The sequence below is a fragment of the Podarcis bocagei genome (genome assembly GCF_964188305.1).
Source record: "Podarcis bocagei genome assembly, chromosome: 7".
NCBI lineage: Eukaryota > Metazoa > Chordata > Lepidosauria > Squamata > Lacertidae > Podarcis > Podarcis bocagei.
Genome location: NC_138132.1, coordinates 2,258,441 through 2,274,655, shown reverse-complemented (window position 1 = coordinate 2,274,655; position 16,215 = coordinate 2,258,441). Strand labels below are relative to the sequence as shown.

The following is a 16,215-nucleotide window of genomic DNA, read 5'->3' as shown; positions in this document are numbered from 1 at the left end:
CAACCCACGCTACGCCACTGTCTGCAGATGCTACTGAATTATCACACTTCTAATCTCTGCCTATTGGCCATGCTGGTGGGGTTGGGAGTCCAGCAACATAATGGTGAAGACTTGACGTTTTCATCCCCCAAAAAGTTTTTGATTTGAGTTTCTACTGAAATGAGGCTGGTTTTAATGTATTTTAATCTTGTTTTTTAAGTTGTATTTCAATCAATTGTTTTTATACCTGGTGTTAGCCGCCCTGAGCCCGGTCTTGGCTGGGGAGGGCAGGGTATAAATAAAGTTTATTATTATTATTATTATTATTATTATTATTATTATTATTATTATTATGGCTGCCCCTGCGTACACCAATGGCCTGCCTTTCCTTCATCACGGAACTCGAGGTTAGCATTCATGGGGTTCTTAGGCAAACTCTCATCAAACAGCAAAATATAATAAATTATTATTAATAACAACAACAGCAGCAACAACAACAATAATATTTATACCCCACCCATCTGGCTGGTTTTATTTACTTATTTACATTTATTTGTATGTGTGCATGCAGACAATCATTATTATCTCATATTAAATTGACGTGTTGGCGTTTTGCGATCAATAAGTGGATTTTGGGTTGCAGTATGGGCATTCGGTCTCTAAAAGGTTCGCCATCACTGTCCATTTAAAGCACTCCTTTTCTACTTTGCCATGGCTTTCTCCCAGAACATCCTGGGAACTGTGGCTTTTTTTAAAGGGTGCTGGGAATTATAGCGCTGTGGGGGGCTGCCTCCTTATCAAACTACAGTTCCTGGGAGTCTTTGGTGTGGGGAAGTCCTGGCTCACTACAGCTGCCCTTATCTGATCAAGGAGCAGATCATTAAGCAAACAGTCTGTGAGCACCTAGAAAGGAATGCTGTGATCACCAATAGTCAGCATGGATTTCTGAAAAATAAGTCATGTCAGACTAACCTGATCTCGTTTTTTGACAGAATTACAAGCCTGGTAGATGAAGGGAACTCAGTGGATATAGCCTACCTTGATTTCAGTAAGGCATTTGACAAGGTGCCCCATGATATTCTTGTAAAGAAGCTGGTAAAATGCGGTCTTGACTCTGCTACCACTCAGTGGATTTGTAACTGGCTGACCGACCGACTGTCTTGGGCCCGGTCTTATTCAACATCTTTATCAACGACTTGGATGATGGACTCAAGGGCATCCTGATCAAATTTGCAGATGACACCAAACTGGGAGGGGTGGCTAACACCCCAGAGGACAGGAACACACTTCAAAACGACCTTGACAGATTAGAGAACTGGGCCAAAACAAACAAGATGAATTTTAACAGGGAGAAATGTAAAGTATTGCACTTGGGCAAAAAAAATGAGAGGCACAAATACAAGATGGGTGACACCTGGCTTGAGAGCAGTACATGTGAAAAGGATCTAGGAGTCTTGGTTGACCACAAACTTGACATGAGCCAACAGTGTGACGCGGCAGCTAAAAAAGCCAATGCAATTCTGGGCCTCATCAATAGGAGTATAGCATCTAGATCAAGGGAAGTAATAGTGCCACTGTATTCTGCTCTGGTCAGACCTCACCTGGAGTACTGTGTCCAGTTCTGGGTACCACAATTCAAGAAGGACACTGACAAACTGGAACGTGTCCAGAGGAGGGCAACCAAAATGGTCAAAGGCCTGGAAACGATGCCTTATGAGGAACGGCTAAGGGAGCTGGGCATGTTTAGCCTGGAGAAGAGGAGGTTAAGGGGTGATATGATAGCCATGTTCAAATATATAAAAGGATGTCACATAGAGGAGGGAGAAAGGTTGTTTTCTGCTGCTCCAGAGAAGCAGACATGGAGCAATGGAGCCAAACTACAAGAAAGAAGATTCCACCTAAACATTAGGAAGAACTTCCTGACAGTAAGAGCTGTTCGACAGTGGAATTTGCTGCCAAGGAGTGTGGTGGAGTCTCCTGCTTTGGAGGTCTTTAAGCAGAGGCTTGACAACCATATGTCAGGAGTGCTCTGATGGTGTTTCCTGCTTGGCAGGGGGTTGGACTCGATGGCCCTTGTGGTCTCTTCCAACTCTATGATTCTATGATTCTATGATTCTATGATTCTATCTCTCTCCTCAGTCTTCACTGGTCTGTTTTTCTAAGTATTTCTACAAAACGCCAGAACTCCTCCAACTTTGCTAACACACCACCCTCTTCTGCGCGGGTGGAGCTGTTTTGGCTATATAAGGACCGGCAGTCAGAGAATTGAGATCATGATTAGCATGCGCTGAGAGATATGATATGATAAGCAAACATGGGAGTTAGTGGCGCAGCCAACCTTGGATTCCTTGTTTTGTTTGACGCTGATCGCCTCCCAACTTTCTTTGCTCATTTCCTAGGGGAGCCTAGGAGTCGCAGCCTGCCTTATATCAACAAATTGCATCTGACATGGGATGGGGAAGGAAATTTTCATTTTAACAAGAAACTACCTAACCTGCACTTTTTGAACTAATACGGCCACGGAAACACAGCCTGCCTTCAAAATCCGCCCGAATTTTGCAACGCAGTCCTCCAGCCAAACAGTATTTATAAAAATGTGTATATTAAGGAAAGGTGTACATAGAAATTAACAACAACAACCACCTGCCCTTTACCCTAAGGTCTGTGACAGATGGCCGGCCAATCTCTGTCCAGAGGGAGACAGGGAATGGGCTGGTGTGGGGGACTCCCTGGTCCTGAATGGGGTGGGTAACTGTGTCCCTGAAGGACCAGGTGTGCAGCCTGGGAGTCATTTTGGACTCTCAGCTGTCCATGGAGGTGCAGGTCCATTCTGTGTCCAGGGCAGCTGTTTACCAGCGCCATCTGGTATGCAGGATGAGACCCTACCTGCCTGCGGACTGTCTGGCCAGAGTGATGCATGCTCTGGTTATCTCCCGCTTGGACTACTGCAATGCGCTCTACGTGGGGCTACCTTTGAAGGTGACCCAGAAACTACAACTAATCCAGAATGCGGCAGCTAAACTGGTGACTGGGAGTTGCCACCGAGGCCACATAACACTGATCCTGAAAGACCTACATTGGCTCCCAGTACGTTTCCGAGCACAATTCAAAGTGTTGGTGCTGACCTTTAAAGTCCTCAACGGCCTCAAAGGCCCAGTATGCCTGAAGGAGCATCTCCACCCCCATCGTTCTGCCTGGACACTGAGGTCCAGCACTGAGGGCCTTCTGGTGGTTCCCTTCCTGCGAGACGCCAAGTTACAGGGAACCAGGCAGAGGGCCTTCTCAGTGGTGGTGCCCTCCCTGTGGAACGCCCTCCCATCTGATGTCAAGGAAATAAAGTACAGTACTATCTGACTTTTAGAAGACATCTGAAGTCAGGCCTGTTTAGGAAGCTTATAATATTTGATGAATTTTTGTATTTCTTTTTTTTATTGGTTTTCACATATTACATTATAATACAGATGTACCAAAGCCAAAACCATTTCTTCCCCATTCCCCCATACATTTACATTTCTATTTCCTCAATCCATCATATTATTCTTTTCTCCTTCGCCCAATTCCCTCCACCCCCACTTCCTCCACATTATACAATTCACAATAAACTTTGCATTCTACAATCTTCTCAAATCATCTATATATTCTTATTCTCTTTCCTTACTAATTTTCTGCCATCCAGTACTTCTCATTTTAATCTAGGCATATTAGCGTGTCATTTTTTGAGCAATATTGTATTTCAGTATTTTGCTGGAAGCCACCCAGAGTGGCTGGGTGTAAATAATAAATTATAATAATATTATTATTATGTCCAAAAACCTCCCAGGAAGCTTGGAGCCTCATTTCCTCTAACTGCCTGTTGATGTCTTCCTCCAGGGCAACTCCAGCAACGGGACCCTGTTCACCCCAGACAATATCACCGTGCGTATCTCCTGCAGACAGTATGTATGGCGAGAGCAGGGTGGGGTGGGAACCGGCTAAATCTTCTTGCTCGCAAACAGCCTGTGGTGCTTATCTGTGCTCGGCTGAAATGTGCCCCTCCAGCTATTCACGCTCTTCTTCGTTTAAGCATTTCCCCCAAACCATAAACAATTAAAAGCAATTAAAAAGGCAGCTGTGTTTTGAGAAGGGCGAAATTTAAACTCAGCAGGTAAAACAAAACCACCCAGCAGGCATTAGAAAAAGACCCAGCCGTCCAAAGTTAGCGTGAAAGCGATCGTGCCCCAAAGTCCTCTTTTAAGGACGGTGCCCATGTTGGGTAACACTGGTGGTCCACCTGTCTCTGGGCCCTGTGTCCTCCTAAGAGTGGCCACCGAGATGCTGAGGGCAAACTGGGCAAAGCTGGTTGGCCCAGCCATCTCTATGTTGGGTTGAAAGAAATAAAAATGGGATAATTTCATCTTAGCTTATTGCATTAAATTGACATGATTTCTGCATTGTAAGGGGTTGGGGTACTTTCCAACTCTATAATTCCATGATATACCTTGTTGAGAGAGAGAGAGAGAGAGAGAGAGAGAGAGAGAGAGAGAGAGAGAGAGAGGAGAACCAGCAACACTCAAAGCAGTTGAGTGGAAGTATCAGTAAAGGTAAAGGAAGAAGGGAGAAGAAAAATTGGGATCCATCTTGGGCAGGATGGCTGAAGGCTGGCTGCACTGCTGTGGGGGACAAGGGTCTTTTGAAATGACCACGCTGTGAGATCTGGATTCCTTTCATGCATACTTAAAGTGTAAAAGTAAAGGGACCCCTGACCAGTATGTCCAGTCGTGGCGCTCATCTCACTTTATTGGCCGAGGGAACCGGCATACAGCTTCCGGGTCATGTGGCCAGCAGACTAAGGACTAAGCTGCTTCTGGCGAACCAGAGCAGTGCACGGAAACGCCGTTTACCTTCCCGCCGGAGCGATACCTATTTATCTACTTGCACCTTTGGGTGTGCTTTCAAACTGCTAGGTGGGCAGGAGCAGGGACAGAGCAACGGGAGCTCACCCCGTCGCGGGGATTCGAATCGCCGACCTTCTGATCTGCAAGTCCTAGGCTCTGTGGTTTAACCCACAGTGCCACCCGCGTCCCTGGAAGTATTAGTTAAAGCAATTAAAATAACTACAGTGGTACCTTGGTTCCCGAACAGCTTAGTTGGCAAACAAATTGACTCCCAAACACTGCAAACCCGGAAGTAAGTGTTCCGGTTTGTGAATGTTTTTTTTTGAAGCCGAACATGCTCAGCATTTCCCCCGGGGCCAATCAGCCAATCAGGAGCCATGCCTTGGTCTCTGAACATTTTGGAAGTCGAACAGGCTTCCAGAACGGATTGAGTTTGAGAACCAAGGTACCATTGTATTTAAAACATTCAAAACGTGAAAACCAGCTGAAATATACTCGGAGTCGAGAGTGGATTTCATGCTCTTTATTCAGCTCATAGTGGTGAGGAGGAAAAATGGAAGTTCCCCCAGAAGGTCTGCTTTATATACATTATTAACACAATGGGCCCCCCGTGATTGGCTAATTCCGGGATTCTCCTGTAGGCCAATCAGGTTGCGGATTCCCTTCCACCTGGAGCTGGATTGGGTGGCTCCTGTGGACCAACCAGACTGCTGCATTCTGGATCCTATTGTTCTAGGACCAATCAGACTGATGCATTCTAGGTCCTATAGTTTTAGGACCAATCAGGCTGCTGCATTTTGGATCCTATTGTTCTAGGACCAATCAGACTGCTGCATTCTGAATCCTATTGCTCTAGGACCAATCAGACTGCTGCATTCTGGATCCTATTGTTCTAGGACCAATCAGACTGCTGCATTCTGGATCCTATTGTTCTAGGACCAATCAGACTGCTGCATTCTGGATCCTATTGTTCTAGGACCAATCAGACTGCTGCATTCTGGATTCTATTGTTCTAGGACCAATCAGACTGCTGCTTTCTGGATCCTATTGTTCTAGGACCAATCAGACTGCTGCATTCTGGATCCTATTGTTCTAGGACCAATCAGACTGCTGCATCCTGGATCCTATTGTTCTAGGACCAATCAGACTGCTTCATTTTGGATCCTATTCAACTCAGGACATAACACCAGCCATCAGCCCCCAAACCACACGACAGCATTCTACGTATCTGGGTAGGCTTGTCTAAAGAGAAATACAGCTCCGTTGGAAGAGCATGTGAGTCTTAATCTCAGCGCCATGGGTTGGAGCCCCACATGGGGCAAAAGATTTCTGCATTGCAGGGGGTTGGACTGGATGCCCCTCGGGGTCTCTTCCAACTTTACAATTCCACGAAACCTTTTAGCAAACGCCGAAAAGAATACAGCAAAGGTGTCCGCCTGGTGTCAGAAGGCAGGGACTTCCGAAGTGTAGGTGCCACAACGCTAAAAGAGTGAGTTCTTGCAAATGCAGAGCAGGAATTACCGTATTTTTTGCACCATAACACTCACTTTTTTCCTCCTAAAAAGTAAGGGGAAATGTCTGTGCGTGTTATGGAGGGAATGCCTACGGGTGGCATGCCTATGGATTTTCCTCCTCTAAAAACTACATGCGTGTTATGGTCGGGTGCGTGTTATAGAGCGAAAAATACGGTATCTGGTGCCTGTAATCTAATGCAAGCAAAGCCAATTTTAAAAAACCATGCTGCCTGGCATTTTCTGCTTCTTTCTTTTGCCCCAGTAGGTCTGCTATGCTGACAACCTGAGCTGCTTTTACCAGGAGCTCCAGGTGGTCCAGCGGGCGCAGGAAGGGCAGACCCAGCGCCTCCTCTCCCGGCTCGCCACCCGCCTGAACCAGGTGCAGGTGAAGCTACGCCGAAGGGGCCAGAGCCGCTGCCCCACCTGCCGGCTCTGCCGCTACCACCCCGAACGGCCTGTGCTGGTTTTCCTGAACAGGCTGCTGGAGCTGTACCAGTGGAACTGCGGGAACGGGGTCAGCCTAGGGGGGAAGTACTGCCCACCCCCCGCTCCGTGAAGAGGAGCCTTGCCAGTCGAAGGAGGAGATGGTCAAGCTGGAAGGTGGGCAGAGGAGGGAGACCAAGATGATGGAGGGACTGGAGACCAAGCCTGATGAGGAATGGTTGAAGGTGTGGAGTATGTTTAGCCTGGAGAAGAGAGGACAGAGAGGTGAGGTGATATCCCTCTTCGAATACCTGGAGGGCTGCCCCATCGATGGAGAAGCAAGGTTGGTTCTTGCTGCTTCACAGGGTAGGAACAGAGTCAACAGATTCGAATCATGAGAAATGAGATTGTAATGAAACACAGGGAAGAACTTCCAGGCTGTATGAACTGTTCAACAGTGGGATGGGCTCCTTCGGGAGGTGATGGAGTCTCCTCCCTTAGAGTTTTCTGAGCTGTGATGGCCTGGGACTTGGACTCGGAGCTAAAGGGGTCTCAGTCTGCACCGGATCCTTTGCCTCAGGCATCATCTGAACCAAATCTGGGGCCTGATCCTGAAGAGTCCCAGTCTGCACAGGTGCCCCTGCAGCAAACCCCAGCTGGGCCGAGTCAGGGGCCTGATCCTGCCCTGGCTCCAGATGTGGGGATGACCTCGTTGCCTCCAGCTGGGCCATCACTTACAGCTGCTCCACTACCGGTTTGGTCAGGGGAGGCTGAGGCGGCCCCTGGGTCTAGTCACCCACCAACGTCTCCTGAGCTGCAGAGACTGAGGTCTGAGAGAAGGAGAGACCTGAGTACTCGCAGGAGGAGTGCTCGCCTTCGGGCGAGACAGGGAGGTGAGTCGGCAGGGGATCAGGACCGGCCGTTACTCCGACAGAGATAAAAGGCTGTCGGACCCCGCCCCAGGTTGCGGGAGCAACATTGCTGTTTGCTAGAACCTGCCTGAGACCCTGTGCCTGTCCTTGCCTGGTTTCCTGCCTTGGTCCTGTTGGACTGACTCCTCACGGAACCCTTGGATTCGGGACCGGACCTGGACCGCGTTACTTGGGTTACCCCTGGGCCCAGCACATAAGCAGCGGTTGGGTGACCATCTGTCAGGGATGCTTCAGCTGAAATTCCAGTTTTGCAGGGGGTTGCACTCGATGGTCCTTGAGTCCCTTCCAACGCAACAATTTTATTCTACTCCCCCTTGACTTTGTCCATGGCTCTGGTATAGCACGTCCAATCTGTGTTGGTGATTCATGGGTTCCTCTGTTGGAGGGATCTCTTGCATGATCGGTGCCCTCAGAGACCCTGGGCTACCCTGTTGCATTGGGGCATGAGACACAACTTCCGTTGTGTTATGGAGAAGGTCCTGTGGATGACGGATACAGGCAGTACCAGTGAGGTGGCAGCTGTCGCTGTCCTGGTGAGTGGATGTTGACCGGACATTCTGGACCAGACGCACCAGTAATGGTGCAAGTTGCAAATTTCGGATGAAAATGCTCCTGGTGTTTTGGCAGCTGATCTCCGTTGTCTCTCCAAGTTGCAAGACCCAAAACAGAGCTGGAAGAATGGTTAGCCTTCCACCTACACAAATGTAAGCAGAAGGACATGCATCTCTTCCTTGCCCCAGCAGACCCTGATCTTCCTGGCAACAGCTAGTAAGTATCCCATCCCTCACTTTATCTGTTGTTAATATAGGAACATGGGAAGCTCCCTTATACCAGGTCTAGTTGATACCAGGCTACTTGAAAGAGCCAGTGTGGCATAGTGGTTAGAGAGCTGGACTAGGACCTGGGAGACCCGGGTTCAAATCCCCACCCAGCCATGAAGCTCAGCGGGTGGGGACCAGTTGCTGCTTCTCAATCTCACCGATCTCAAAGAGTTGTTCTGGTGATTAAATGAGAGCACTTTCCATGAACTCGTGGAAATCCAACGAAGCTGAATGTTGGAAGATTCAGGACAGATTTTAAAAAAAACACTTAGAGAAGCATAAACAGGGTGGGGACCAATGTTTGTATCCAGGTGAAGTGATGGACATGAGACAGGTGTTGGTAATGCAGGTGAGCTGTGCGGAAGCAAGCTAGAAGAAGAGGAGTTTGGATTTGATATCCCGCCTTTCACTCCCCTTCAGGAGTCTCAAAGCGGCTAACATTCTCCTTTCCCTTCCTCCCCCACAACAAACACTCTGTGAGGTGAGTGGGGCTGAGAGACTTCAGAGAAATGTGACTGGCCCAAGGTCACCCAGCAGCTGCATGTGGAGGAGCAGGGAAGCGAACCCGGTTCCCCAGATTACGAAACTACCGCTCTTAACCACTACATCACACTGGCTCTAGCAAACATATTCCAAGCAAGCTGCCGGCTAGCTCTGCAGAAGCTCCTTTTATTAGCAGAAATCAACAATTGGAAACAGTAGTGAAACCACCCTGAACTTAACGTATTTCCATCTAAGCACATTTCCAGTGTTAGCAAATACACGTGTCAGCAGGTGTTTCCCTCAAATGTTCCCCCCGATACTTGATGACGTCTGTGTCCCCCGTCATGCTCCAGCCAAGCAATATGTCTAACAAACAAATTGTGAGAGGACAAAAGGTCAGGGGGGAAAGCCTGTTTTCTAGCCAAGAAGGCAAAAGGTCAGGGGAAGCAGGTGTAATGCTCCTTGACATACTGTCGCATGCATAGCTGTCAATTTACAGATGTGAAAATAAGGAACCAGCAGCCTCGAAAATAAGGGATCAGCAGCCAAAATAAGGGATTTTCCAAGGGGCACAGGTATGTTCGACTTCTGAGCCCCTCCGAGCCAAAGGCAGAAAGCCCAGCCAGCAGCCCAACGAAGCTTCAAGCGGTGGTTCCCACAGCGCAGCAACCCGGCAAAGGGGATGCAGCAAGGAAAACCACCGTCACCTCTCCGCTGGGAAGCGCTGAGCAAAGGCGAGTCCCCAGGCAACGTGGCCAATTTGATCGGCGCAAGGCATGCAAGCTCCACCCCCCAGTCGTTCTTAGACTCCTTATTGGGTGAGCAACGCAGCCAAGCAACCCAGTTGGAGCCTCCCTCCTCCCTGGCCGGCAGGGAGGGAGGGAGAGGAGCTGCTTCCTTTGAAACCCGAGAAATTTAAGGGACATCATCAGTAAGGGACAGCAGCGGGACACGGCGCTGGGATAAGGGAGTTTCCCGCCAAATAAGGGATGGTTGACAGCTATGGTTGCATGTCTGGTGCGAGGTTTGCCTTCGCAAAGCGGAGCATCACCTCAACATCCAGGTATGGTGAGATCAATGTCCTTGCTGCCCACTTAGGACTACCCGAACAAGCATATCCTGTTACAGACCAGTCCCATCACCCAAGCCAGGGTTCCCTGTGAATTACCCATCTCATTGTTATTGTGGTGTCTTCATGAAAACTAGGTGTTCCTTTCCCCGGAGAATCTCGGAGGAGCTCCGACGATGTCAGCTTGAAGGGGTTTCATTTGTTGCAGCTGAGAAGGCAGGAGGGCTTGGCCTTCAAACCACAAGAATTGGTGAGTTTTCAAATGCCCACTGACTTAGGCATAGCCCTTGAGAGGAGGAGGAAAGGTTTGTCTGTTTAAACTCCCTCAAATTCTCATTGCTTCTGTCTAAAATTCAGTTCTTCACATTTTCACAGCAATTGGTGATTTAAAAAAAATGAATTAAAGTCATCTTCAGTTATTCAGCATTTTAGGGTGACTTTCCCCCATAAACACATTTTTGTATACTGTTTTTGACTAAAGTGCACATTTTTGCAAGCAGTTCCCCCTAATATAATGTATTCTTGCATGTTGTTTTTCACAAACATGGTGTGTGTGTGTACACGTGTACATCTTGCAAAAGCTCAACATCCAAAAAACCAAAGTGCTGCACCAATGAGCGCAAAACAATCCCTCTGCAGCACCACAAATCCAACTTAGTGGTGTAACGTTGGAAAGTGTCAATCACTTCTCCTACCTTTTCACAAGGGCCGACACTGATGCCGAAATCCAGCATCGCCTGAGCTCTGCGAGTGCGGCTTTCTCCCGATTGAAGTGCAGAGTGTTTGAGGACCGGGACATTCGCAGGGAACCCAAAATGCTTCTTTACAAAGCTATTGCACTACCAACCTTAAAGTAAAGGCTAAAGGGACCCCTGACCGTTAGGTCTAGTCGTGGACGACTCTGGGGTTGCGGCGCTCATCTCATTTTACTGGCCGAGGGATCCGGCGTGCAGCTTCCGGGTCATGTGGCCAGCATGACTAAGCCGCTTCTGGCGAACCAGAGCAGCGCACGGAAACACTGTTTACCTTCCCACCGGAGCGGTGCCTATTTATCTACTTGCACTTTGACGTGCTTTCGAACTGCTAGGTGGGCAGGAGCAGGGACCGAGCAACTGGAGCTCACCCTATCGCGGGGATTCGAACCGCCGACCTTCTGATCGGCAACCCTAGGCTCTGTGGTTTAACCCACAGCGCCACTGTATGCCAAACAAGAAAAAAGGCAGAGGACTGCCAGGACAATGGAGACCGCTTGTCCTGAGAGGCCCAATAGCTGTGAGGTGGCAGGAAGGGAGCATGGACAAAGCACCTTCTCCAAAAAGCCCAAAAGGAAAAGTTCGGATTCCGAAGGGTCCAGCAGTGTCGAAGGATGCTCTATGAGGCCTCAAAGCTTTGGGCCACTCAGGATGAATCTCTGTTGTCCACCATTTGCCTGCGATCAACCTGGATGTCCTCTGTTTCTTTCCAATCTTGTGGCTTTTCGGTCCTTCTTGGCTCAAGCCACAGTTTGGCCTCACACGTCCTTCTAGCTGATTCTTTGCTACTGACCAATTGGCTTTTTAAAACTAGCCCTTTTGCAGTGGCCGGTCCAGCTTCCCAAACTTAAAAAGGCAGGAATATTAATTCCCGTCAACAAACACTCTGGAGAGAGAGGAAGGAAGAATAACTCACTCGCTAGGCATCCAGTGCCATCCAATAAATTTAAAAAATGGTAGGGGATGTTCTCCCCGAAGTTGTTTGCATGAAAATGAGTGGAGGCAGAAATATTTTTATTACTTACAGTAATGAAGAACAGATTCACATTAAGCTCCATGGCCTGAGGGTGGGGTGGCTTTATTTACATCAGTTAAGCAGCCTTCTGTCAGCGGTGCAAATTAAGGAGCTGGCCACCCAGCTCCCGACACCCTTTGAAGACTTGCTGCTTGAGGGGAAACACAAATGCAAAGGGCAGGTTTCCAATAATGTAAGAGGCTGCTGGATCAGGCCACGGGCCACCTAGTCCAGCCTCCTGTTGAGAGTCAAGGACCCGCCATCCGCATAGGAGTATGATAAGACACAAGGACACATTATTTTAGGGTAATGGGCAAAATCAGGCCACAACTTTTATTGGTTACAGCATGTGAGTAGTATTGGCTTAGGCACTGGATGAAACAGCAATACAGTGGTACCTCAGGATGCAACCCCAGTGCATGTTAATCAGTTAAAGCAGATGCACGCAATAAAATTAACCAATAAAACATTAAACAGCATTAAAATCTTCAAGTGCGCAATGGTTTACATAAGACGGACAGGAAGGGGGAAGAGGAGGATGACATGGAGCTATGGGGGCTAAGACTGGGGAACAGAGGCTCAAAGAGATGGCTATTTCCCCCTTCTAGGGTGTGACTGCCTCCCGGGGGAAGGAACGCAGTGGCAGAATCTAGAGAGAGGGTTGGCTCTCCACTAGGTGTGGAGGAAGAGGCCACAGGCAAATCAGGACGAATGATCTTCATTGTGTTACCACTCTGCAAAGGTAAAGGTAAAAGGACCCCTGACCATTAGGTCCAGTCATGGTTGACTCTGGGGTTGCGGCGCTCATCTCGCTTTACTGGCTGAGGGAGCCGGCATACAGCTTCCGGGTCATGTGGCCAGCATGACTAAGTCGCTTCTGGCGAACCAGAGCAGCGCACGGAAACGCCGTGCTTTCGAACTGCTAGGTGGGCAGGAGCAGGGACCGAGAAACAGGAGCTCACCCCGTCGTGGGGATTCGAACCGCCGACCTTCTGAACGGCAAGCCCTAGGCTCTGTGGTTTAACCCACAGCTTAATACCAGACATAGTCTGCTGCCTGCATAAGTTTTGTGCAAGCAAATAAGGATGAATAAACAGGTCATCTGGGGAAGCACTAGGTTTTACAGAATCTGAATTCTGCACCACGTTTGCCATTCTGCACCAGTTCTGAGATGATGGCACAGAGCCGGCAAAAACAGGAAACTAAGCAAAGACCTAAAACGCTATGCAACTAAGCAGCTGGTGGAATACCAAGCATGCACAGTGGTACCTTGGGTTAAGAACTTAATCCATTCCGGAGGTCCGTTCTTAACCTGAAACTGTTCTTAACCTGAAGCACCACTTTAGCTAATGGGGCTGCTGCGCCGCGCGATTTCTGTTCTCATCCTGAAGCAAAGTTCTTAACCCGAGGTTCTATTTCTGGGTTAGCGGAGTCTGTAACCTGAAGCGTCTGTAACCCGAGGTACCACTGTACTTCATGATCTTGGATGACCGTACCCTGTTTATGACTTCAAAATTCCACAGAATTGACTGAGATGGGGCATTGCACTTTTTCTCCGTTGGCGAGTAAACAGATCTGCCAGATGTTCCTCGTTAAAAACAGCTGCATCTTGCTCTGCTTCCCTTTTTCAGGAGTTCCCCTTCATGTACATTCCCTCCAGAGCTGAATTCTCCAGAGTGGACAAATCCCATCTGGCAGGTCCTTCCCCTGAGAAAATCTACAGCCGGAATGGGGACGTCCCCCAGAGAGTGCCATTTTTAAGGTTCACAAAACAAGACGTTGCCATCTGCATCTCCTCTTGCCCATCTCTCCCTCATCAGCGAAACAACAGAGCCGGGGCCGTCGTGCTGTTCAGAACTGTATCCCCTGGAGAAATCTCTATTCCTAAGGGCAATTTCTATTTTCCTGCCTCTGTACGGTTTTCTTTGTTTGTTTCTCCAGATGAAATATGACCCACTGGGCCGGGAAAAGATTGTCATCCATTTCTTGGATTCTAGCTATCCATCCCCTCAGCAGATACTGGGAGATTTATGTAGTGTAAGTGATGTATAAACAGAACAACACACATAAAACAAGGACAGTCGGTCCTTGCCCCAAGAGCTCGCAGTCTAAATTTTGACAGTAGGGGAGACAATAACAAAAGACCAGAGAGTATGCAGGGAGGAAAGGGCTGGTGCAAAACACCACCGAGAAAGGCAGAGTGGAGTAGCGGTTAGTGTGTGGGAAGAAGACCAGGGGTACCTGGAACGATATCCCTGCACCTTACGCCACTCTCTTCCTCTCAACCTGAACTACCTTACAGGGTCGTTATGAGGATAGGATTTGAGCTCCTTTGGCAAAAAAGGCAGTATCAAAACTGTTGTTTCCTCATCTCATCTTACCTGCATGGATCATGATCGTTTTCAAATGGATAAATGTCTTTTTTTCCTTTGTCATGTTCCAATAACAACAACAACAACAACAACAACAACAACAACTTTTATTTGTATCCTGCCCTCCCCAGCCGAAACCAGGCTCAGGGCGGCTAACATCAAATATATAACATTAATATAAAATCAAACAATAATTAAATTACCTCCTAAAAACAAGTCAGGATCAAATTAAAATCTAATTAAGTGGCTTTCAATACAAAATTGATAAGGATAAATTCTGGAGTGAGAGGCTACTCAAGAGCCCAACTCATCGGGGTGCAAGTCCCTCGTGGGTCCATGAGGACAGTAAAAGAAGAAAGTTCCAGTCAAGTAATTTGGAGCAAAACAGCGGTCAGTACAGTGGCGTAGCGTGGGTTGTCAGCACCCGGGGCAAGGCAAGTAATTTGCACCCCCTAACCCGTGGATTTGCGCCCCCTAACCCTAACCCCCAGATGTTGCGCCCGGTGCGGCCGGCCCCCCCTGCACCCCCCACGCTACGCCACTGGGTCAGTAGACCACGATCTTTATTGCTGCACAACAGCTTCCCACAGGAGTTTTAAATTGCCCGCCCTGGAGTCCAAGACCACCCCCAGAAACATCATACATACATCACAGGAGGGGTGTGGCCCAAGACCACCCTCTAGATCAGTGTTTCCCAACCGGTGTTCCGCGGCACACTAGTGCCTGGTGTGCCATGGGAGGGAGGCGGGCGAGTCGGGCGGTGAGAGGCGGGGCGGCGGCGGCGAGGAGAGGCCGCCCAGCGCGGGGCTCTCGCCGTCTGCCTGCCTGGCTGCCTGTGTGGCGCTGACGTCACAGGGCTGTAACGTGCCCCACATAGGCACACGCGGGGCGGCGAGCGAGCTCCCTCCCACATCCCATCGCCGCTCACTTCGGCCGGCCTACTGGGCTGTCGCAGGCGGAAGGCCTGTGCATGCGCGAGGTTTTCGCGCCTTCGGGATTCCCTTCACGCCTTCCTCCTCCCGGGGCCTTGAGAGCGCGGGAAGCGGCAGTGCGAGACCGGCGTTGAGCCTGGTAGGTATTGCGCTTGCCAAGGCAGTCATTTGGGAAATGAAAACTTGCAAAGCAAGCAACCAGTTCAATCTGAAGTACGTGTATGCTTAATATCCTGTATCTGAAACCTGTTCTGCCCCCTCCCCCACACTTGGTGCCATTTTCATCTACACATGCAGCAGAGTAAGTTGACCCAGAATAGTACCAATTCAGATGGCAGATGGGAGAATGACAGTGCTGAATGCTTTCCCATGTAGAACAGTCCCTGCAAATAAAAACCTAGCATATTTGGAAGAGGGATGCTAGCCTAACCATTACCTTCTATGCTGTTACTATTTTTTAATTTTTTTTTTACATAAGTAAAAAGTGACCTTTCCCCATCTGGCATGGTGGTGTGCCTCGAGATTTTTTTCATGAAACAAGTGTGCCTTTGCCCAAAAAAGGTTGGGAAACACTGCTCTAGATACATCAGAGAAGGGGCGGAAATCTGGGTGTGTTGATTCTTCCTGTCTGCCAGGTTACCTGATTGGATTACCTGGGCATCCTGGCCACTCTGTTATGCTAACTACTCCATTCCTGAATCCAGGTGCCAGGTCCCAGGCTCACACCCTGTTCATATCTTATATGTGCCCTTCAGACAGGATTTGTGAAAGAGACAATGGGGAGATTTCCCATTTCCTTCCACCGAAACATTTGAGGTCATTTTGGGAGAGAAAAAATGGTTTCAGGACTTTTTTGGTGGGTTTCAGACATGTGGTTTACATATTGTATGTGTTTGCTTGGTATGTTTATGAACATCTAATATATATGTGACTTTAAAATTCTCATAACAATTGTAACTTATAACAAGAATTTTAAGGTCTTAGATGTATAATAAATGTTCATAAATGTACCAACCAAGCACGTACATAGATCAGCACAGGAAAACCGA

At 48.6% G+C, this 16,215-nt stretch overlaps 1 protein-coding gene across 1 annotated transcript in view; it reads left to right on the top strand.

Annotated features, from left to right (window-relative positions):
* Nucleotides 1–16,072, top strand: part of LOC308590587 (uncharacterized protein) — a 28,216-nt gene extending 12,144 nt beyond the window's left edge. The window contains exons 3-8 of the mRNA XM_081200766.1: nt 3,850–3,894; nt 6,633–7,641; nt 7,680–8,490; nt 10,233–10,345; nt 13,494–14,638; nt 15,922–16,072. Coding sequence (XP_081056892.1) covers nt 3,850–3,894; nt 6,633–6,923 — 336 coding nt within the window. The 3' untranslated portion in view covers nt 6,924–7,641; nt 7,680–8,490; nt 10,233–10,345; nt 13,494–14,638; nt 15,922–16,072. The remainder of the gene's footprint in view (nt 1–3,849; nt 3,895–6,632; nt 7,642–7,679; nt 8,491–10,232; nt 10,346–13,493; nt 14,639–15,921) is intronic.
* The last annotated feature ends 143 nt before the right edge of the window (nt 16,073–16,215 follow it).